General features: G+C 36.9%; 1 protein-coding gene across 2 annotated transcripts in view; it reads right to left on the reverse strand.

Annotated features, from left to right (window-relative positions):
- The window catches only part of gfra1b (gdnf family receptor alpha 1b), a 40,280-nt gene extending 16,496 nt beyond the window's left edge, over positions 1–23,784 (reverse strand). Inside the window, exons 1-3 of one of the 2 annotated variants that reach the window (XM_048170795.1) lie at positions 21,719–23,784; positions 21,043–21,351; positions 20,703–20,786 (exon numbers count right to left, since the gene is read on the reverse strand). In XM_048170795.1, coding sequence (XP_048026752.1) covers positions 20,703–20,786; positions 21,043–21,351; positions 21,719–21,779 — 454 coding nt within the window. In that variant the 5' untranslated portion in view covers positions 21,780–23,784. The remainder of the gene's footprint in view (positions 1–20,702; positions 20,787–21,042; positions 21,352–21,718) is intronic. The other variant, XM_048170794.1, reaches the window with a different exon arrangement.
- Between the last annotated feature and the right edge of the window lie 143 nt (positions 23,785–23,927).

Consider the following 23,927-nt stretch of genomic DNA (forward strand, 5'->3'; position numbering starts at 1 on the left):
ACTGGCTGATTTTACTGATGCAAGCACTGTAAATGTCAAAGAACACTTGATGAGAGTGGGGCAACTGTTGACCTTTTAGGACTCTCTGTGAACGTCCTCTGGCTGAGGCAGTGCCGTACGGCATTCACAGAACTAGAGGCCATGTGTCAGCCAGTATGTGGTCTGTGTGAGAGTAACTATACTGCTAATTAACATTCAAGAAAACGACAGAGTTTATTCAAAGTATATTTAAAGATGAAGTGCGTAAAATAAGTTCTTCTGTCCCAGCTTGAAATGTAGTAGTCTCAGCCTCAGACGTCACGGCCACAGACCGCTAGCTGAACTTCGATGCATTTGGCACACATAATTCAAATTTTCGAAGTCTTCATCTGATTTCCGAGAGATGTGTGTGTCGCATTCTTTAACCCTTAAATGCATGACTGTTTACATATTCAGGTCTTTATCGACCCGGATCTATATCTAACACGGAAGGATCTCTACCTGTCGTGATAATATAAAACTCCTCTGATATTAGATTAACAGTTACAGAAGAATAAAATAAATCATATTTTGTTACCTTTTGGAGCTGGAAAGGGCTCTGTTTGAGCAGATGTTTTATGCCATCATCACTGTCCTCGTCAGTGCTCATTTCCCAGTAAATTCAGCAAATAATAGTCTAGTTTTAAGTTTGAGGTCACAAATAGTGCCCATTCGCGATCTCAAACATATTCTCAAAACTATATAATTTTCAACATCTTCAAAATCAATATTTTGATCATTAACAGCTTCACCAGATCCATCCAGTGACAGTTACAGTCATATTTGATTGCGTTCAGTACTTGTTCTGCAGTAAATCGCTGAGCCATTTCATGAGCCATTTCAGGAGGGTAGTGAATGACGTCCCGGGTCATTAAAGACCCGAGGTATGCATTTAAGGGTTAACAGTCCCTCTGGAAATAAAGATGCCATGACCTCAAACCCCCTCATGGAAGAAGAACGCCAATGAGGGACAATGAGCGCTTATCAGGATCAACTTAACACTGGGTTGTTGACACACACTCAGCCAATGGAAGTATGTTAGGGAAACCTTTTTGAAAACAGTAATTATTTTTTATCTGGTCATGCTAGTGGCCCAAAAATCACACTTTATATATATAGGCCAGTCTTCATTGTCACATGATCCTTCAGAAATCACTGGGATATGCTGCTCATGAAACAGTTTTTATCATTATCAATGTTGAAAACAGTTATACTGCTTAAAGGTGCCCTAGAACTCCTTTTTAAAAGACGTAATATAAGTCTAAGGTGTCCCCTGAATGTGTCTGTGAAGTTTCAGCTCAAAATACCCCATAGATTTTTTTTAATTCATTTTTTTAACTGCCTATTTTGGGGCATCATTAACTATGCACCGATATATAGGTTGCGGCCCCTTTAAATCTCGTGCTCCCCCTCCCCCGGAGCTCGCGCTTGCCTTGAACAGCATAAACACAGTTTACACAGCTAATATAACCCTCAAAATGGATCTTTACAAGATGTTCGTCATGCATACTGCATGCATGCGTCGGATTATGTGAGTATTGTATTTATTTGGATGTATTACATTTGATTCTGAATGAGTTTGAGGCTATGCTGCGTGGCTAAAGCTAACATTACACACTGTTGGAGAGATTTACAAAGAATGAAGATGTGTTTATGAATTATACAGACTGCAAGTGTTTAAAAATGAAAATGGCGACGGCTCTCTTGTCTCCGTGAATACAGTAAGAAACAATGGTAACTTTAACCACATTTAACAGTACATTAGCAACATGCTAACAAAACATTTAGAAAGACAATTCACAAATATCACTAAAAATATAATGTTATCATGGATCATGTCAGTTATTATTGCTCCATCTGCCATATTTCACTATTGTTCTTGCTTGCTTACCTAGTCTGATGATTCAGCTGTGCACATCCAGACGTTCTGCCCTTGTGTAATGCCTTGATCATGAGCTGGCATATGCAAATATTGGGGGCGTACATATTAATGATCCCGACTGTTACGTAACAGTGTTATGTTGAGATTCGCCTGTTCTTCGGAGGTCTTTTAAACAAATGAGATTTATATAAGAAGGAGGAAACAATGGAGTTTGAAACTCAGTGTATGTCTTTTCCATGTACTGAACTCTTGTTATTCAACTATGCCAATATAAATTCAATATTTAATTCTAGGGCACCTTTAATATTTTTATTATTTACAGGATTTTTTGATTTATAGAAAGTTCAAAATAATTTTTTTGTAACAATGTAAAAATATTTACTGTCACCTCTGGTAATCCTTTAAAAAAAAAGACCCTAAACTTATGAACGGTAGTGTGTAGCCTATGTTACTAAATATTCTAGATAAGAGATCATCAAAACATCAACAATTTAAACTATATTTTCTCATTTGTTTCTTTCTCAATTTCTTCAACAGATCCCACACAAAATGCCTCAAGCATATCAATTTATAACTCTTTTTAATGTATTTCCAACCAAGAACTGCCATCCTGCAGAGCATTGCAATTAGACAAGCATCTAAACACAGTTTAAAATAGCTTTTATTTGTGTAACGTTTGAATCTTTTGCCTGAAGAACTTCTCTCAGCTGATCGCACTGCCGCACTTTTCCTTTTGTTTCCCTCCTCTCGATCTACACAGAATTTTTGTTTCTTGAACAAACAACCTCAGGTAAATCCTTCGCTTTCACTCGCATGGATAAGTTCACAACCCTGAAAACTCTGTTTGAATTTCCTCTCTCTTTTCTAAGCTGTCTGTTTGCTTTAACATAATTTCATTCCTATAAGAACGCATACGCCATTAGCTACGCAAAGAAAGAATGTTAACATGTACTTTAGTATATATTTTATTGATAATTATTTGATTGCCAGAGAAAATGGTGAGTTATAATGTTTACTAAAATGTATATTTAATACATAACATAAAATATTTAATAATTATGCACAAATTACTTGACTGCAGATTGACTTATTAGAATCAAGTATCCAGTGAGCCGTGTAATAAGTGAGGTTACTCATCTTTACCTAATGATGACTCAGTGTTCTCTCCTCTCCTCCTCTGCTTCCCGCTTCAGTAACTTTTTTTAGATACGCTGCAGCTCTTGCATGTGCATGGAAGGCTGCATTTTGCAATTATGTGTTTTGATGAGGAATTTGTGCTTATTGTGGACTTTTGTGAGATGGTTAGATGTGATTAAATATGAACATAACCTAGATCCTTGAGGTTAATCACCTATTACAAAAACCATTACTTACGTTTGACAAGCACGTTGACATGAGGCTCAAGGTTACTGGAGGGAGGTTTAATTGTTGATTAGAAGTTGCAGTCATGTGGACAGGTTCTGCAACATGTCATTGTCTATAAATCTAACCCATATCCTCTTGTGATACCCTGATCATGAGCCTAGTTTATAGACATAATGCAATAGTAATTTATCATGGAACATCATTAAAATAATGGCTTCTTTACAGCGCAAAATATAGACAATAGCATAATATACATGTTTACTGATGCGGATGCGAGACGACCTGTCACTCACATGTGATCACAGCAATAGCAAACCACAACGATCCAATGATCCAATCAATACCTGATGGACAAAATCAAGTCCCACCCTACATTTTGTTTTTTTCCAATTAATTCGAGAAAACGTTTCATTTGGATACACATCACAATAGTGAAGAAAAGACTATTGCAACTTCTGTTTCATGATGATTTTAAACTAGACGCCACTTGGTTTGATGTGCTTGTTTAAAAATTCAAAGACAACCAAAAAAGCCAATGCCATGGACTCAACTTTATCACTGTAAAAGATTATTTTCATGATTTGTTATCACAACTTTTTTTCTTTTGTCAAATCAACTTGGATAATTAATGTGGTTCAGATAACATATTATTTTGAGTTTCTTTTTATTAAACCAATCTCCTTCATTGTATTAAAGGGATAGTTCACCCAAAAATGAAAATTCTGTCATTTATTACTCACCCTCATGTCGTTCCACACCTGTAAGACCTTCGTTCATCTTCGGAACACAAATTAAGATATTTTTCATAAAATCCGATGGCTCAGTGAGGCCTCCATTGCCAGCAAGATAATTAACACTTTCAGATGCCCAGAAAGCTACTAAAGACATATTTAAAACAGTTCATGTGACTACAGTGTTTCAACCTTAATGTTATGAAGCGACGAGACGTGTATCAAACTGCAAAGTCACGTGATTTCAGTAAACGAGGCTTTGTTATGTCATAAGTGTTTCGTAATTTCAATGGTTCACCACTGGGGGGCGTGACTTTGGCAGTTTGATACATGCTCCGAACCACTGATTCGAAACAAAAGATTCATAAAGTTTCATATAGCAGTGCTTTGAAATCACCTATCACTAGATATTGTTGAATAAAGTCGTTATTTTGTTTTTTTTTTCAGCGCACAAAAAGTATTCTCATCGCTTCATAACATTAGGGTTGAACCACTATAGTCACATGAACTGTTTTAAATATAACTTTAGTACCTTTCTGGGCATTGTTAATTATCTTGCTGGCAATGGAGGCCTCACTGAGCCGTTGGATTTTCATCAAAAAATATCTTAATTTGTGTTCCGAAGATGAACAAAGGTCTTACGGGTGTGGAACGACATGAGGGTGAGTAATTAACTACACAATTTTCATTTTTGGGTAAATTGACCCTTTAACTCAATTTTTTTATTTCAATGAACTCAAAATTTTAAGGCAACCAAGTAACTTACTTTTTTAAGTTAAACCAACAATAATTTTTTACAGTGTAGTAATGCCATGGTATTTTTGTTAGTGCTGTGACTGTATGTGTAATAATGACCTCAGCTTATGTTCCCCAGCGTCTTTTGTGTGCCAAACGCTGGGAGCCTGGCTATGTACACCTTAGAGAACACCAGTGTGACATGAAATAACGAGCAAGAGTGTGTGTGTGTGTGTGTGTGTGCTGATGTGGCCTCGTGCTCAGGCAGCAGAGCGCTCTGTTGTTTATTGCTCTTTGGGCGCAGGAATAATAAGTGAGCTCTTCAGTCGCTTCCTTAAGTGGCCTGAGAGATTGGGAGTGCTGCAGACACAGAAAGTGCTGATGGCAGAGACCTGAAGCTTTTCTGGCGGATGCTTAATAATCTCACAGCTTTCCTCCAACTGTTCCAATCCAATAAAAACACATGCCACTGCAGCAAATCAAATCATACGAGGACTCGGCCTCCATAATTGATCTCCCACTCTCTCTTCCTCCGTGTCTGCCACTGTCTCTTTCTGCCCATCTCTCCCATCTTCGCATTCTCGCTTTCATCTTGCCCTTTTGATCCGTCTTTCTTTTTTATTCCCCAAACTTTACTTTTTTTATTTTCCTTCCATCCTTTCTTTCTTCTTTCTTTCCTTCCTTAATTTTTCTTTTCTTCTTTCTTTTTCTTCATTTCTTTTAATTCATTCATTCATTCATCCTTCTTTCCTTCCATCCTCCTTCCTCTGTTCCTTCCTTCATTCCTTTCTTCCAATCTTCCTTGCTTCCTGTCTTTCTTTTTGCCAAAATACCAAAAATACCAATTTATTAACAATTCTCACCATGATTCATTCCCAGACTAAATTATATCTATTCATTTTATTCTACACTGTAAAAAAGAATTGTTGGTTTAACAATTAAACAATTTGAGTTAATATAATGAAGGCGATTGGTTTAATCAACAGAAACTCAAAATTGTATTTGTTAGTTATCCGAACTACATTAAAGGGTTAGTTCACCCAAAAATGAAATTTCTGTCATTAATTACTACCCTCTTGTCATTCCACCTTCGTAAGCCCTTCGTTGATCTTCAGAACACAAATTAAGATATTTTTGATGAAATCCAAGGGTATCTGATCCACACGTAGGCAGCAATGTCATTGCACCTTTTGACGTCCAGAAAGGTATTAAAAACATAGTTAAAATAGTCAACGTGACTACAGTGGTTCAACCTTAATGTTATGAAGTGACGAGAATACTTTTTGTGCACAAAACAAAAAAACAAAAAAAACGACTTTAGTCAACAATTTGAACCGTTGCCATACGTCTTGATCTCAGTGCAGGCTTCCTTGTTTCCGAACACCAACTCAGTATTGGCCGAAGCCCTTGGATTTCCCTTGTATTTCATCAAAAATATCTTAATTTGTCTTCCGAAGATGAACAAAGGTCTTACGGGTGTGGAACGACATGAGGGTGAGTAATTAATGACAGAAATGTCATTTTTGGGTGAACTAACCCTTTAATTATCTAAGTTTATTTGACAGAAGAAAACATTTGATAAAATATTTTTTTTACAGTGTATTATTTATTTTATTCTTAATGTATGTCAAAAACTGTCTAAATGTTTTTCTGTTCTTTATTTTAGAAGGAACATCTGAGACACTTGAACTGAGAACTCCATTAAGTCTCTTGAGCTGTGAAAGAGCAATAAAATTTCTCTTAGCGTATAGTTCAAAATATATGGTGATTCTTCTTAGAAATTAAGCTAATGAGTCCATTGGGCTGGAACCTTCTATCAATTAATGAAATTGCAGTTGCAGCACAATGAGGGTTTGTTACGAGATGAACCCTCGCTGACCATCTCTGGGCTCTTTAATAAAGAGAGAACCGCTAGTTAAACAACACTGAGAGCTCTGTGTAAAAGACTATCCGCTTAAACTGCTGTCCAGGGACTTTTAATGGCCCTCCGAAGTGATGCCTGCCAATGGCTGAACTCTGGAGCACGCTTTAAGGGAATTAGCCAGTCCAATTGATACTTGAAAATATCCAGTGGATGTGGAGTCTATTGATTTATTGATGAGTGTTTTTAACCCAAAAGGAATTAATAAACGCACTGATCCATGTATGTTTACAGAGTTGGTCCATGTGGAGCTGATGCAGCTCTGCTCGAAAAGACCGGCGGTTTGAGTCGTTGATCAAACGACTGATGAGGTGAAAAGCAGGACAACTTTATAATGATTATAATTTACATTAGCTGACTTCTCACCAGAGATCATGCCCTGAAATGTCTTAAAGATGAGGTTGAAATGATGGCACTCTTCTCAAACACTCTTTCAATGAACTTTCTATGAATGCGTAGTCCTTAGCCAAACAATTACGGTGTGTTACTTCATCAAACATCCTGACCATTTTTTTGAAAAAAAATAAATAAAATCGAATCAAATGTCATGCTGTTTTTTTTATGTTGTTGATATTTCAAATTTCAAAAGTCCGGTGTGGTAATAAAATTACTACTGGGGATGTTTAAATGGTTTTGGTAACTTCTAAAATTTTTGTATCATGACCACCCAAATCTAGCAGAGATTGTAAACTGCTGACCCCTAACAGGCTGAGGTAATGGACACTTTAGTCAGTTCCTGACAGTGCTGGTAGATTAGTATGATCTCAAATAATTACCAGAGCCAGAGGGATTTGGGGGTCATTGATACTCCAGTGGAACAGTGAAATTCCAGCAATGGCATGGAGATTTACCCTGTTGGTGCTATTGTTGCAGTGACAATAGAGGGAGTCACATTACTGCTAGATGTTTGACTATGTGTGTTTTGGGAGTGAGAGATGGAACGCTCTTAGGAGTTTGAGACTGTGTTGTAAAGAGAGTAAATGATGACTAAGGGCTGTATGTGTGTGTGTGTGTGTGGCTGTGTATGTCCAACCGCCAAGCAATTAAACTACACAAAATCTCACGAGTGTAATTAATAAAGTGTGCAGCTTGATGACTTTCAATATAGAAGAAAAATCAATGTCTAATAAGACATAAAACTGGTATTTGATGTTTTACCGTCAACAACTGCCAAGTAATTTCCCACTGGGGCTCTGCCTTCAATTTACATACATTAGCAGTAAAACATACAAGCCACTATTTATTAATCTGTGAGAAATGGAGCCAAGACTGAGGCATTAATAAATTGAGAATGAAAAAGCGATGCACGCCGGGTGTAAAATGAACACTCGCTGAGTGCCAAATGCAAGTCAAAATTGCCTCTGGTATCTAAATAATACAGAGATGCTTGTCAGTTTGCCGGTAACTTTATGTGGAACTGCAAGAAAAGATTTAACTCACTGACGTGAGAGATTCATACAGCTAGCTGTTGCGACTCAAATGTTCTGTAACAATTTTTACCTTCATAAGATTATCTAGAATGCTTAAATTTATATGTGGAATGATCTAGCTAGCATATAATTCTGTGAATTTTGCAATGATGTGCTGTTATAAATATGCAAGGGAAAAATGCTCATAGGGACAAAAACTAATTTATAATAATAAAATAATCATTTAATTATTATTATTATTATCAGTAGTAGTAGTAATAATAATAATAATAATAATAATAATGCAAAATAATATTTTTTTATTTTTTGTCCATATGTCAGTGGTATTATTTAGCTATTTTACTCTTTTTTTTATCATCTAGCATAAAATGCTGTAAATTATAAAATGAACATGATTGTTACAAATATGCAAGGTAAAAAAGCATAATACCACAATCATATAGAATTTGTTATAATAATAATAATAATAATAATAATAATAAAATAATAATAATGTAATTTATAATAATAACAATTATGATGCCAAATACTTTTTATTGTTTTATAATTATTATTAAATAATACCATATGTCAGTGGTATTATTTAGCTATTTTACTCTTTTTTTTATCATCTAGCATAAAATGCTGTAAATTATAAAATGAACATGATTGTTACAAATATGCAAGGTAAAAAGCATAATACCACAGTCATATAGAAAAAAATGCTTTATAATAATAATAATAATGTAATTTATAATAATAATAATAATAATAACAATTATGATGCCAAATACTTTTTATTGTTTTATAATTATTATTAAACCTTATTGGTTCTTATGACAGTGGTATTTTGAGCTATTTCCCCCTTATTTGCAACAGAACATGTCATTGTATAATTTCAAGGCTTGTAAAAAATAATTTTTCTCAATTCAACAAACATTGGGAGGTACAAAATTCAATTTAAACCCTGCAGTCATCCTTTTGTGCCACACCTCCTTCTCAACTCCCTTTGTCCACTGATCATTGCTAAGTAGTTAAAAGCAGCACGGTAACACTGAAGCGTGCACCAAATCAGACTTGTTTGGGCATGCATGCAGATGTCTGAATGGCTAAAGAGACAGAGAAAAGGAGCTAAAGTAAGCTAGAGAGATGTGATAAATCCACTGATGAATGCAAGCACACTCTTAAAAGAGAGGGAGGGGGGTGGTTGCGTTCTACTCCCATTCACATTCCCACAATATTGGAGTCAGGAAATGATAACTATAGGCTTCATACATCACAAACACTGAAGCACACATCCACAGCAGGGGATCAGTCCTTAGGGACTGACAGCATAGAGCTGTCAACCCAGTCCATTAGAATAAAGGATTTCCTCTTTCTCTCGCTAGGCTTCTCTCCAAAATCCACTCCAAAGGATTTGTATTATATATGTTTGACAGCCTTTACGCTCGCACTGCCTATTGAATCTGTACTCTTCTGCTGTGTGTGGGTGTTCGAGTCTTTCTCTGTGTGTGTGTGGGTCATTGAATGTCCTTAATCTCAGCACTGACAGATGACGTGACTTTGGGTGACCTGGTCACGCAAGCTCACGCAGTACTGCAGTGCAAGCACTTTATGATCAGTTTAAAAAACACAGACAGTGGTGTCACTTCCTGATGCAGCATCAGACATAAACAGCGTCTGATGTGAAAATATGAACAGTTATGCTATTATGTAGCACTCTGCTTTTGACCTGTTTAATGTGTAGTTCCATAGCGCTAATCTTTTGTTATGACAAGGTCAATGACATGTCACAGATATATCTTTATGAATTATGACCTTCTCAGCCCATCATATTTCAAGAGTCATGATTCAGAATATATATAGTAGGGTATGATATTTATTCAACTACTTTCAATCGAAATGCACATTCTTTTTGTAGGGGGAAATGGATGATAGTTGCTTTGAATCAATACACTGATAGTTTAACTAGGCTGGGAGTGGATTTGAAAACAAATTGATTAGTTGATTCTGAGAATCGAGAGTCAACTCCATTCAAAGGCCTGACTTGATTAATTCTGTATTCATTACCTCAATCAAACTGCTACAGATCACAGAAGTGCTATAACAGGGGTTTTGAATCATCCTCCTTTTGATTCTATTCACCAAGAATCATTCAGATTCACACACTGATTATATCATAGGTGTCTTTTGAGTATTTTGTGTCATTCAATGAACAGATTTGTTCAAGAATCGTTCATGGCTGAAACCCCACTAAATTGTTTTTTTTTTTTTTAAATTTTTAATAAGTTAAACAATCATAACAGGAGGTAAAAAGAGGTGATGATTTTAAATGGAAGGCAAATCATTTATTAAAGTTTCCACTCAAAAATATTTTGCAAAGATGTTGCTAAACTAAATGCTTACTAAGAATAAGTTTATTTATCTTATGGTAATTTATTATTAATAGAAATTGTTAGTGTAACGGATGTTGGCTGGTAAGAGCTGTGCGTGTAAACCTCAAGAGGCACTCTAGCGATGATGCTAGAGTCTGCAGTCTTTAGCCTCCTTGTTAGAGCGCCTGACCCCTAATGCCGGCAGACCAGGGTTCGAGTCCAGGGGTTACATTGATGCTGTGTCCCAGATGGGAGTGAGCTTAAGGGGGGTTAGTGTAACGGACATTGGCTGGTAAGAGCTGTGCGTGTAAACCTTACTCCCCTGATCTTAAGAGGTGCTCTAGAGACTGTGGTCTTTAGCCTTTTTGTTAGAGCAACCTACTCCCATGCCAGCAGACCCATGTTCGAGTCCCGCTTAGAGCGGGCGGTTCAAACGGGAGGGGTTACGTTGGTGCTGTGACCCGGATGGGAGTGAGCTAAAGGAGGCTGAGTGTAACAGACATTGGCTGGTAAGAGCTGTGCATGTAAACTTTCCTCCCCTGATCTCAAGAGGCACTCTAGCGACTGACACTAGAGACTGTGGTCTTTAGCCTCCTTGTTAGAGCACCCTAATCCCATGCCGGCGGACCCGGGTTCGAGTGCCGATTAGAGCGGGCAGTTGAAACAAGACAATAGCAAAAAATGGCAGATGGAGCAATAATAACTGACATGATTCATGATAACATGATATTTTTAGTGATATTTGTAAATTGTCTTTCTAAATGTTTTGTTAGCATGTTGCTAATGTACTGTTAAATGTGGTTAAAGTTACCATCGTTTCTTACTGTATTCACGGACACAAGAACCATCGCTATTTTCATTTTTAAACACTTGCAGTCTGTATAATGCATAAACACAACTTCATTCTTTATAAATCTCTCCAACAGTGTAGCATTAGCCGTTAGCCACGGAGCACAGCCTCAAACTCATTCAGAATCAATGTAAACATCAAAATAAACACTGTACTTACACTTTGTAAAGATCCATTTGGAGGGTTATATTAGCTGTTTGAACTTTTTTTGGTGTTGTTTAAGGCAAGCGCAAGCTCTTGGGGCGTGGAGCTTGAGATTTAAAGGGCCACACACCCTGAATCGGCTCATTTCTAATTATGCCCCAAAATATGCAGTTAAAAAAATGAATTAAAAAAAATCTGTGGGGTATTTTGAGCTGAAACTTCACAGACACATTCAGGGGACACCTTAGACTTATATTACATCTTTTAAAAAAAAGTTCTAGGGCACCTTTAAGATTTGTGAAAACTTGGAAACAATTTTGAAAACCTGGAATTGGAATCAGAATCGATTTAAAAAAATTCTTGAATCAAACAAATTAAACTTTTATTAACTGCAGAGTGTTTTTCTACATATTTCCCCCTTTTTGTCACATTTGACAGAGTTATTGATGCTGAATGATTTGTAATCAACCATCCAGACATTTGTAATTACCCAACGCTTATGAGCTGTACACAACACAGCACGCACAAGCTTTAAATGTCATTTATGCCTCCAGCAATCATCAAGCTGTTTACGTGTTTTCTGACAAGGCCGACATTTTTCTCATAGCGTAAGATGATGAGGATTTCAGACGTTTGTTTTGTGTGTTTCTCAGTGTTTATATGCTTATCCCATAGCAGAGTTTGATTATCTAATGTCAAAAACAGTCTATTTCTATACAAACATAAAAAGCTGTCTCTCTTTCTCGGTTTGTCTCTCATTGTCTTTTCCTTCCTCAGGCTATGTGGCAGCTGGTTGGGATTCATGAACCGTACGGCCCTGGCATTCATGTCAATGATGTGAAATGAGATTGGAAATCAAATTGCACTTCCAAACAATAACTGCTGACAGGGCCATTTTTTCATATTTAATAACCTCTTTCTCTCTTATAGGCTTTTTGCGATTCGTGCCAATATCGGTGAAGGTCTGAAATGATTTTCTTAAAACAGACTATGGCAATTCAAATGAGCATTACGGACATGAATTTCATCCTACTGAATGTTTAAAACAAGGACAGGATTTATTGTCATTATGGAGACAATGGATCAAAACCAAAACTAAGTAAAATGCATCCAGAAATAAATTAGACAGAGCCAGACATTAAAGGCGTTTTTAAAAATATATAATATATGTAATAACAATGAAAAGGATTTTAATTTAGTATCTATCAGATTCCTTTATAATTACCCCAATTCTTCTTTCAATAGACTCTCTGTCTGTTTCATATTCAATCAAACTTTCTGGATGAGCGGCGTGACTGAATACAACCAAATTTATGCAACTCATGAAAGGAAGCAGACCATCTTGCATGAGAAGAGGACATGGTCCCTTTGACCTCGATGCATCTCAGTTCTCTTAGAGGACAGGGCCACATGGGACTTGTTACTACATTCTGGACCAGCCCGAGGGTGTGAATAATTGATGGGCGGGACAACTTCAGTTCTGCATGTGAGAGAAATAGACCACTGTATCTCCATCTCTCCTTCCTGTGAGACAGTGGGCTGCAGTTGTAAGGGCAACAGAAACAGGGATGTGCACTCAATTTCCATACAGTAGGTCTGTTTGACTTGAATTATGAAATATGACATTTTCAACATGATCCGAAATCATGCTAAATTCAGCTTTGCCATCACAGTAATACTATTGTAATTGTAGTAATGTTGCACAATAGTACCATTTTTACAGTGATCAAATACATAGCCTTAATAAGTATAAGGTCAATCAAATGTCAAGGCATGTCAAAAATGAGCCATTTTTTGCATATATAACATTTAATTGTGAGTAGCCCTTTTAGCGAGACAAATGAATGGCCATTTGTGATCACCTCATTATTGACAAGCCTGTGGACCAAAGCAGGAACATGAAAAAATCAATTAACAAGGCACAGAACAAGATTCATCTGTCTAAACTGGTAGGAGTGGCTGATTGAGAAACATTATATCTGTTTTAGTCTTCACTATGATCTTTGGTTCCACACACACATTTGACCCTCAAAAATGAACCCGACCCCTGAAATCGAATACTTCTCTACTATATAGTATGCGAAAGACAGTACGCCAACAAAGTAGTATGTCCGAATTCATAGAATTCGAAAAAACGGCGAGATTCTGAAGAAAGGCCATGGGAGAGGATTTATGAATGGAGGTGCATCGACGTAACTGACACCGGTAGATCGCATATGGCGGATGTAGTATGTCCGGATTACATTCATACTACCCCCATTAATACTATATAGAACACACTTTTTTAACAATCGTGAAGTAAGTTACAATTCAAATGTAGTACCTCAGACAGTACGTGATTTCGGAAGCAGCGATAGTTCTAAAAATGAAAATTCTGTCATTTACTCACTCCGATGTCATTAATCTTGCATGCATGGAACACAAAAGAAGACCCTTTGAAGCTGGGCCGTAACCACCATAGACACTGAGGCGGACAATTTCCCCCCAATAATTAGAAATGGCCAAACTGTCCCCCCTAATATTTGATATTCTTGATGTTGTTCTGCTGCACTCCATTACGCACCGCTTTGTTATCAGGATGACAAAAAGTTTAAAAAGTTACATTTTTACACTGGTCTGCCTCAACGCTGTTTGACGTTTTAAAATGATCGTTGCCGTTTTTAAAATGAGATGGCCAATCAAATCAAAGAAGGTGGGCTTTACTGTTCACAGAAGATGAGTGTGAATTCCAATGTGAATATCTGTTTTATAATAGAAATGTATATAGAAACAGATTGTCTAGTGATGCAAACTACTGAATTCTTCTATAAAATTTCGTCATGTTGAATTAAATTGAAAATATGCTATAATTTAAAGGAACACTCCACTTTTTTTGAAAATAGGCTCAATTTCCAACTCCCCTAGAGTTAAACAGTTGAGTTTTACCGTTTTCGAATCCATTCAGCTGATCTCTGGGTCTGACGGTACCACTTTTAGCATAGCTTAGCATAATTCATTGAAACTGATTAGACCGTTAGCATTTCGCTCGAAAATGACAAAAGAGTTTCGATATTTTTCCTATTTAAAACATTCCGACGGTCTTAGTACACGATCTAACTACAAAAGAGTCAAGTTTTAAATAGGAAAAATATCAAAACTCTTTAGTCATTTTTGAGCGAGATGCTAACGGTCTAATCAGATTCAATGAACTATGCTAAGCTATGCTAAAAGTGGTACCGCCAGACCCAGAGATCAGCTGAATGGATTCGAAAACGGTAAAACTCAACTGTTTAATTCTAGGGGAGTTGGAAATTGAGCCTATTTTCAAAAAAAGTGGAGTGTTCCTTTTAACATGAGACATGTAATTCATAACTGAATCTACTTGATGAGACAAGAAACGTTTTAAGTTTTTGACATAAGAGTGAATGTGTACTGTTCTTCTTTCTTTATTCCCTTAAATCCCTTTTACATTTTTACATCATTTTAAATTATTTTTTAAACAAATAGAAATTTTACATTACTTATGTGTTCCACAGAAGAAAAACAGGTTTGGATAGACATGAGGGTTAGTAAAAAATGACAGAATTTTCGTTTTGGATGAACTATCCTTTTCATTTTCCCTATGGGTTCATTTATTTATTAATCCAGCAATGGCTGCCGTTCTCTGCCTTCATTGCTCCAGCTCCTCACTGATCAGGTGGCACAACTCTCGCTCTACAGTGACAGTGTGATCATTCTTCTTCTCTCATGACCGCTTTCTTTATTGATTTATGGAAAGGACCCGTTTTAATTCAAGCATTTCCAGGCGAATATATTCCAGTGGTTATTTGGTATGAATGTCTCATGATTGATGGCACAATAAACATGCTTCTTTTGCCACAGCACTGAAAGACAAATAAAGAGCCATGTGGACAGCCATGAAGCGGTTAGATGGATGTCTAAAAAAGTCTTCTACACACTGTCTTTACCTATGGCCATTAAAGTTGTACTTCAAATGAAGGTAGACGTGTAAAACCGTAGTGTACATAAAGCAAGAGTTCACCCAATAATTAAAATTACTCATGTTGTTCCAAACCTGTATGTCTTTCCTTTTTTGTTGTAACAGAAAAGAAGAAATTTTCAGTGTTGCTTTGGAACCCATTGACTTTCATTAGATGCACAAAAACCAGTTTGGAACGATGTGAAGGTCAGTAATAGTAGAGTGTTCATTTTTGGGTAAACATTTTATTTAACTGTGGAAAACCTAATAGGCTTTACAACATCACTAACTGGCCTGCCTACTGGCAACCATTGTACAATTCTGCTCGACCCTTTCGGCTACTTTTTCACTAAACAGGGAATGTCTTTCCTCCTTCACATGGTTGATTTTCCCCCCTTTCCTTTTCTTGTGATCCCACAGCTCAAAAGGATCTGTTACTAAAGCCCAAAGCCCACAAAAGCTATGTAGAGCTGCAGGGTGTGGCATCAAATAAAGAGGACAGAAAGTGCCTGCACAGCATATTGCATACAGACGCATTCTGAACAAAGACTCAGTTCTGACAATACCCATTGAACTGAGTCATCTAAGAGGCATCAATTCCATAACCCGGCTTCTCATAAACATGACGTAAAACCTGTGTAATTACCCAATCCGTTTTGACTGCTATTACCTCAATGATGCATCTTTATGGAGAATAGTTTAAGTTTAAAATGCTAAGTTGGAGAGTGAACTGTCTTGCTCAGCAATTATTAGATGCTTAATGCGGCCATTCATATTGATCTCAGTTATGTTTCTGACAGGAAGTGTGACCTTAACACATTTACTGAAACACTGGCGTTTTTGTATTAGAGCCCTGGACAGCTCAATTAGATGACCAGGCATTTCTGTTTGTCAGGACTATGAAAAGAGTTTGAGATAGCTGATATTCTGTTGACTGTTTCTGTCTCTTTGCTTGGCATCATGTTTCCCTTAACGATATTCTGTACTGACATGACTGGTTCAAATGCTGTGTACCAGACACGTTCACAGTCTTTCACAGTCAAGTCGTTTGTCACAAGTTTAAGTGACGTCTCAAAGATCCTTTTAGTAGTAGTTATCACAAATTGCTTGTCATGTTCCTTATTTGAAAGTCACTTTAATAAAAACATCTGATAAATTACTAAATGTAAATATAATCACTTTCAGTCAAGTCTTTAATCAGTTTTTAAATTGAGTCTGAGGACAGTTAATTTGTAACTAAAGGCTGGTTCACACTGCCACTAACACAAACACTAACATTTCAAACAGTGAACATGATTTCACCAAGTGCAACATCCTCTTGGATCAACATCTTTGTTGATCCTGGAACAACATTCCAATCAACCAATCAAATTTTAGGGACAAGTTTACAGTTTATGTCAAGTTTAGGCTTAAAACCAGGGTTAGGTGCTTCTACATCAGTGTTATTCACCTATCATTTCCCTCTGATTTTAGGAAAAATGTATGGGTAGGGTTAGGGGTAGGTTTAGGGGTAGGGATATGTCTTACTTGGCAAAATCAATCAGGGGCCATATTCACAAAACATTTTATCTTACCACTAAGTGTTCTCCTAAATAGCAGTAAAAGTTCTTAGCTAAGAGTTTTCTCTTAAAACCTATTCACAAAGCTGCGGAGACAAACTTTTACTAAGGAATAGAGAGAAGTCTTAAGGTGATGATACACGGGGCAACTTTTTGAGCAATGTTGCTGGGCAATGTTGCCGTCAACGGGCAACCTGATGAGACACAGGGCAACTAATTAGGGCAACAGACAGTTGGCAGCAACTAATCAGAGAGGAGCAAATCTATTGCCAACTCAATAAATACTTTATTATAAACACTTGTTAGGCACTTTTTTTCAACTTTTCAAATATTTTCTTCATTTTTATTAAAAATAAATGCCTTTCCGATCTGATTTATGACAGGAAAAGGAGGAAGAGTGAGTTCGGCAAAAGGCGGATTCGAACCCGCATCGATCGCATCAAAAGCTATTCAAATGTCAAACACCCTACAGCTTACGCTACTACAGACATTGAAAAATCCCGTCTTTTTAGTATTTAACTGAAATCATTCAATAGCTTAATTACAGCATACACACATTACTTTCGGACAGTTGTTGGTATTTTAAGCAATATATGAGGTAAATTCCCTGTTTTGGGTTGACCCATGACAACTTACTAGCGTAAAAAGATAAAAGTTCACACTCCTTTTCTCCGCTCCACTGCCGCTGAGAGGCCGCCATCTTGTTTGAATTTTTTCTGAAATCTCCGAACCGGTCACGTGATCGGCTGCTAACATTCTGATTGGAGGATCTCAAAAAATTGCCCACGACCGATCTAACGTATCCAGATATATATTTGTTGCTCATTCTCAGTGGGAAAGTGCCCAAGCAACGTTGCTCGGCAACATTGCTCAAAAAGTTGCCCCGTGTATCATCACCTTTAAGCTAAGAAAAAAGGGCGGGGTTGACCTTGTTGCTATGGATGATGTCAACACACTTACTAACTATGCCCACAGTGATTGGCTGATGGGGGTGGGGTCTCTGTCAGTGATTTATTCATAGAAATATTGTTGAACAAGGTATCATGTTGCCATATTCAAATAAAAAAATGTTGTCATATTTAAATAAAGATTTTAAAATAAAAATGGGGTTATTCTGAGCTCGGAGCCTCGCCTCAGACAGCACGGGATCGGGAAAGGTTCACGAGCCGGAACTCGAACTCGCGTTACGCGAGTTGCCCACAAGGCTATGAGCGCAGACGATAGGATATTATTTTCAACTTGACTGTAGTGTTTTATTCTCCATTGTTAAATACATTTTGCCTGTACATAATTGAATCTTTATGTTATGTCATCACAGATAAAATCTAAAAATCTAAATATTTATTGAATTTATGAAGAAAAGGCTCAGCACCCAAGGCTATTGCCTCAATGGTGTACAGTGTCTTTGGGTGGACTGCTGAGGTGGATTGCCAGCAACAGCCACTTTAGGATTGTTTGTGATTTGGTCTTAGTGAGTTAGGAGTCCTCTTGACTACTTCTAACTTATTACAGATTTAGGAGCTAGTTTTAGCACTAAAATGCTTTGTGAAATACTCTTAGAGCAAAAATGAAGGAGTCCTAAAATTATTATTTTTAAGAGTTTCTCCTAAATCGGCAAGTTAGGAGCTACTTTTAGCCTTAAGGTGTTTTGTGAATACGACCCCTGAAGTTTGCTGCTGTATTTACAGTATGTAAACATAACGGTCATGCTCACACCAACAGGTTAATAAACTGATCAAACTGAACAAAACCCAACAACCATTGGAATTTGGTGCTTGTTGGCACTGTGTGAACGAGCCTCAGACTCAAGTATCCATTTCTGCTGTGAAAAGCCTGAAAACACCCACACAAGGTGTTGTAAAGAGATGTCCCACTGAGAGTAAGAGATTAAGGTCAGTTATTATTGGGGTCCTGCATGTGGGCTGATTCAGTGGTTCATGACAGTAAATCTAAAAATACTTTACTCACAAGACACACGTTGGACACCAACCAACCAACCGTTTTTGTTTTGTTTTTCAACTTCCTATCCCTCACAGTATTCTGTTACAATGGGTTTGGGACCAGTATTGGTTGATGCAGGGATTTCTACAGGCCTGTATAACCCAGACACTGCACCACCTCAAGAACAGGAATGTCTTTCCATCTGGGCAATGTTGAGATCTGGCACAGCAGCTCTGAGTCTCTCAACCAAATCAGTTTTTATTGAAGCTGCTCTGGCAGCGGCTATAAACATCCTGCTCACTCCTGTATAGACCAGCTGTGAATTATTACTAGGGGTTGCTTGGACATGCCAGAGCCAGTGCACGTCTTTAATATTTTTCTAGTTTTTTATATTTTTTTCCCATGGTTTTGCATCCAAATGTGAAAATAATTTGAATTAATGTCTCTCTCTCCCTGGCGATGTACAATAGTCTGCTGCTACAAATAGTCAACACACATACACGGATACACAGCAAAACAAAAGCAAGCCGATGATGTTCATTTTGTAATAATGCTCTTATTGTGCCAGGCTGATGATTAAAGAATTAATAAATATAAAACCAGTATATTTAAGCTTTTTTTTTTTCATTTAGGCTTATTGATTCGAGCTTCAGGAAAAAACAAGGCTGCCGTCTCAGAAGCTGTGTTTCTCGTACGGCTTTATTGATTTGACGTGGAATGAGAGGGAAATGTAATGGGAGAGTGTCCCATGTACTTTCATGTAATGCCCACATGTTCCTTATATACTATAGTATATTCATTTTTAATCCAAATTCTAATGCAAATAGAAACCACAGACACTTGTTCTCTGCCAAAACCTAGTGCATCACAGGCTTTTCAATAAAGAAGGTTCTGCCTTCTAAGCATCTACATATATATATATATATATATATATATATACATATAAACACAAATTAACAATTTATTCAATACTGAAAATTACGTATAAAAACACATTTTAACAGGTTTTTTATCCAATAGTTTGTGCTGTGTATTTTAATGCGTATAGTATCTCACTCTTAGCAGGGCAGCATAATGCCAAACACTATTGAAATTAATTGCTAGTCGAGTCTCAAAATGGGTGCGGAGTACTATTTGTGTGCCGCACGGAGGTGCTGTCTACGCAGACTGTTCATTATGAGAGTGTCACTAATGAGCTTCCGTGATGGTTAGAATGTTGCCCATGTAGGCAGTTGGCAGAGAGGCAGCTTACTAGGTTTTGGAACAGAGATACTGTCTGTCACCATGGAGATTTACTGCAGAACTTCTACAGTCAAGCACAGCTCAGATTGAGAGATGCAGTCAGTGTTATCCTCAACACCAGCAGACCTCGCAGTAGTTGAACAGGGGAGGAACAGCGCCATCTACAGGGCATATCTATACCATCTCCATCAAGCAGCACTTGTTTTGTTAGTCCTCTATAGGAATGCATTAGGCATTGACTCTTTTCCAAGGACATCACTGAAACCTGTTCACTCAAATCTCTAACATCCATTACAAAGCACACTTTTATAAATGACGGATGCAGGCAGGTCATTCATAAGCCACAAGGCATTTAAATTCATTCATTTGACATTTGCAGACACTTTTATCCATAGCCAAATGAGCATCTCTCGAGAACGAGGCAGAGAAAGAGGACGAACACATATATCGTAGACATATATTAAGTAAATTATGCATATATTTAGAATAAGCAGACAAAACAAAAAGCTGGCAAATGATTTGTTCTTGGTGTGAAAGTATGAGGTGGAGATATATATTAACATCAGACTTACCTGATATGATAGGAGCCAGACGAAAAATATCAGACAGGCGGCTGTTTACTGCCTCATATGGCGAGTCCTCAAGCAAGTCATTGGCTGGAAGATAAACACCAGCAAAGTAAAAATATAGTAGAAATAATAATTTAGCAAGTGAGAATTCAAACTGTTTGCGTGCATCATTCTTAGAACCAGAACTTTTATCCATATTTAAGTAAAAAAAAAAAGATTATAACATAGTTATAAAGGCATATGCATAATGCATTTCCAAGACTTAAAGTGGTCTACAGAGCATGATTATTTTTCATATTTGATTCTGTTCAACTGTAATGTTATGCATGGATCATCTGCTCACCCTGTAAACTCTGGTATATACTCCAGAAGATGCGCAGACAGTTCTTCTCTTTCTTCATTCCTCTCCTACACTTGCAGTCGTACAGAGGACTCTGTTTCATGGACTCTATGGCGTTCCGGCACTCGTCCTGCGCCTCGGGTTCAGCCAGCATGCTGAAGTTACCCGCTCTCCCGGCCACACACTGTCTCATGGTTCGGTATTTAGTGCTGCAGCCGTACTTCCCCAAACACTGTTCATGAGCCCTAACGCAGTCCAGTCGAACCGAACGAGACTGTGCGATCGCATCTGCCTTTGAGAAGTGCACTATATCTGTGCAGGGAAAAGACAAAGTTGCAGATGTGAATAAGGCAAAACGGTAAAACTGTCACAGTAGGCTATTAAAACGATTTTCCAATGTTCATAATTATTGTAATAGCACTTACCTAGTTACTTTTGTGGACCCCATTTAAACAAATAGAGACAACTTATATGTAAAAGACAAAAACACTTTTTTATAAACAAAACAAAAAATCCTGCTAGGTTTAAAAATAATAATACTAGCAATAATAATACTAGCAAAAAAACAAAAAGTATGCATCTGAATTACTATATATATATATATATATATATATATATATATATATATATATATATATATATTGCAGATTTACGCAAACAAATATTGGAACACACTTACCAAGGAGAGGCAATATTATCCAAAAAGTTACGAATATCATCGTCGCTTTATTCAGATCCATTCAGAGAGCAGAGAAACTGGTTAAATACGAAATAGAAGAATTTCCACAGTAAATCCATTGCGCGCCAGCTGCGCTCTGGTGCAAGTGGTGAGGAACAAGTGATCAGACATCATATACACATCCGGACAGACTCCAACAAGCGCTCAGTGCTGCTCTGCTGGACACACCCCACGAGAAGAGAATAAAAAAACTGTACTAAGAGTTAAAAATATAGCCTATTACGATAAAACACTAATATCGTGGCATTGCGCTATATTCAGCCTTTGATCTCTTCTTTATCATCTCTTCAGCAATCGTTAAAAAAAAAAAACGATTTCTTGTTAAAATGTACATAGAATGAACATTCCAATATTATTAAAAGTTCATGTCAGTCCACATTTAATGTCAAATATAAGTGCTGTGCGCGCCCAGTTGACCGACAGTATGAATAAGGTCGAAGTACGCGCACTCTGTTAGAAGATACTGCGCATGTGCTCGGATCTCTGGAGAAGGTCGGTCCCTTTGGCTCAGTTGGACAGTGAATATTCGCTGATTAGGCACCATTTAGCACTTTACTTAATAAGAATTATCCAAAGACTGTCCAAGCATAAATGGAGTTCACTTTGCGATCCATATCTCACACCCTGCTTGCGAATTTTTCACTTTTTTTTAAACAATCTCTATAAGTTTTTTGCCCACTCTTGAGTTAGGAATTATCTAGACATTGTTAACAAAATACTAACCATTTTGTGCTAATTTTTTGATAAATCTATAATAACGTGAAAAAATAATGATAATTATTAATAACAGCCTAATTATGAATAACAATAAATAACAGTTAGCCTATTTTTATCGTTGTATACCGACCGAAACAGACAGCAATCAGCTGTTGCTGTGATTACCTCAGGTGAAAGCGTCCGTTTAACTCTCTAGTCAGTAACTTGTTTCAGTTTGGCGGTTACTGTAACGTTGTTTGAAAATGTCGTCGAAGCGCACAAAAAAAAAAAAAGCATACACACTTTTAAGACCCCCAGCCTTTTTATCCTTCTCCTCAGTTTTGCGTACTACATAAGAGCAAGTATGACGTCATTCAGTACTAGTAGGCTAAGATTTTGCTCACTGTTCGTAATGAAACAATCACATTTGGGCTGCCACTTGTAACTCTTCCCTTTTCTTCATTTAAGCCTCTCATATGATCATAAACCCTTTTATGGAGTTTTATTTCTTGATTGTATGGATGAATTAAGAGCTTGAGCGCCACCTGTTTACTGAAGACTAGCATGACAGTTGCCATTTCAATTCAATGGAGCAGAATAATATAAACGAATACATTTTCACTCGTTATAATTTGCATATAGAATCCATATTAATGTTTTATTATTCTTTCTCTCTAAAAATCAATACACATTCAAAACCAAGCATACAAATACATTTGCAGACATACTACATCTGACATGTTGCCATTGTGTCTTCATCGTCTTGTGCCCCTGCAAATGACTTTTTTATTTCTCTGATTGATCCATAAACATTGATTCAATCATGTTTCCTTTGTGTATATGGTACACTGATTGCTCTTCACTTGTTAACAAGCTTCATTCCACAGAAATCAAACCAAAATCAATTTCCTCTGTTTAATGAATATTTTTCAAAAAATAAAGAATTAATTACACAAACCCAAATCATTAGCTAGCAATTGCTTGACATGTTATATAAACCATTCAGACTAATGAGATTGCATAGGCATACTGAACTTGATTAGAAACTCGATACATGATCAATACTCACCTTAAGGTTGGGTACGAAAGACTAACCATCTAGGAAATGAGCTCTGTTGGATTTATTGTCAGTTAATCGAAGACATTGCCGGATACCAATGGATAATGTGAATAACAGCATCACACAAATGATGCACCATTGATCCAGCCATGCTTTTGCAGACAATTAACTTTGTTTGAAACCTAACAATAAATCCATCCAAGAGACAGAATATATGTAGCTAAAACATTTCCTGAATGGATATTGCTGACTCTAATCGATCGATTATTCTTTTATATTCTGTTACCTTCATGTCTGTAACTATTACAGAGGCAAATAATCAAAGGATAATCAAAATGAATTATGTATATTTTTTAGAATCATTAACAAACCTTCCAAAAACTTTCTGAGAGA

This window comes from Megalobrama amblycephala, linkage group LG20 (assembly GCF_018812025.1).
Source record: "Megalobrama amblycephala isolate DHTTF-2021 linkage group LG20, ASM1881202v1, whole genome shotgun sequence".
Lineage (NCBI taxonomy): Eukaryota > Metazoa > Chordata > Actinopteri > Cypriniformes > Xenocyprididae > Megalobrama > Megalobrama amblycephala.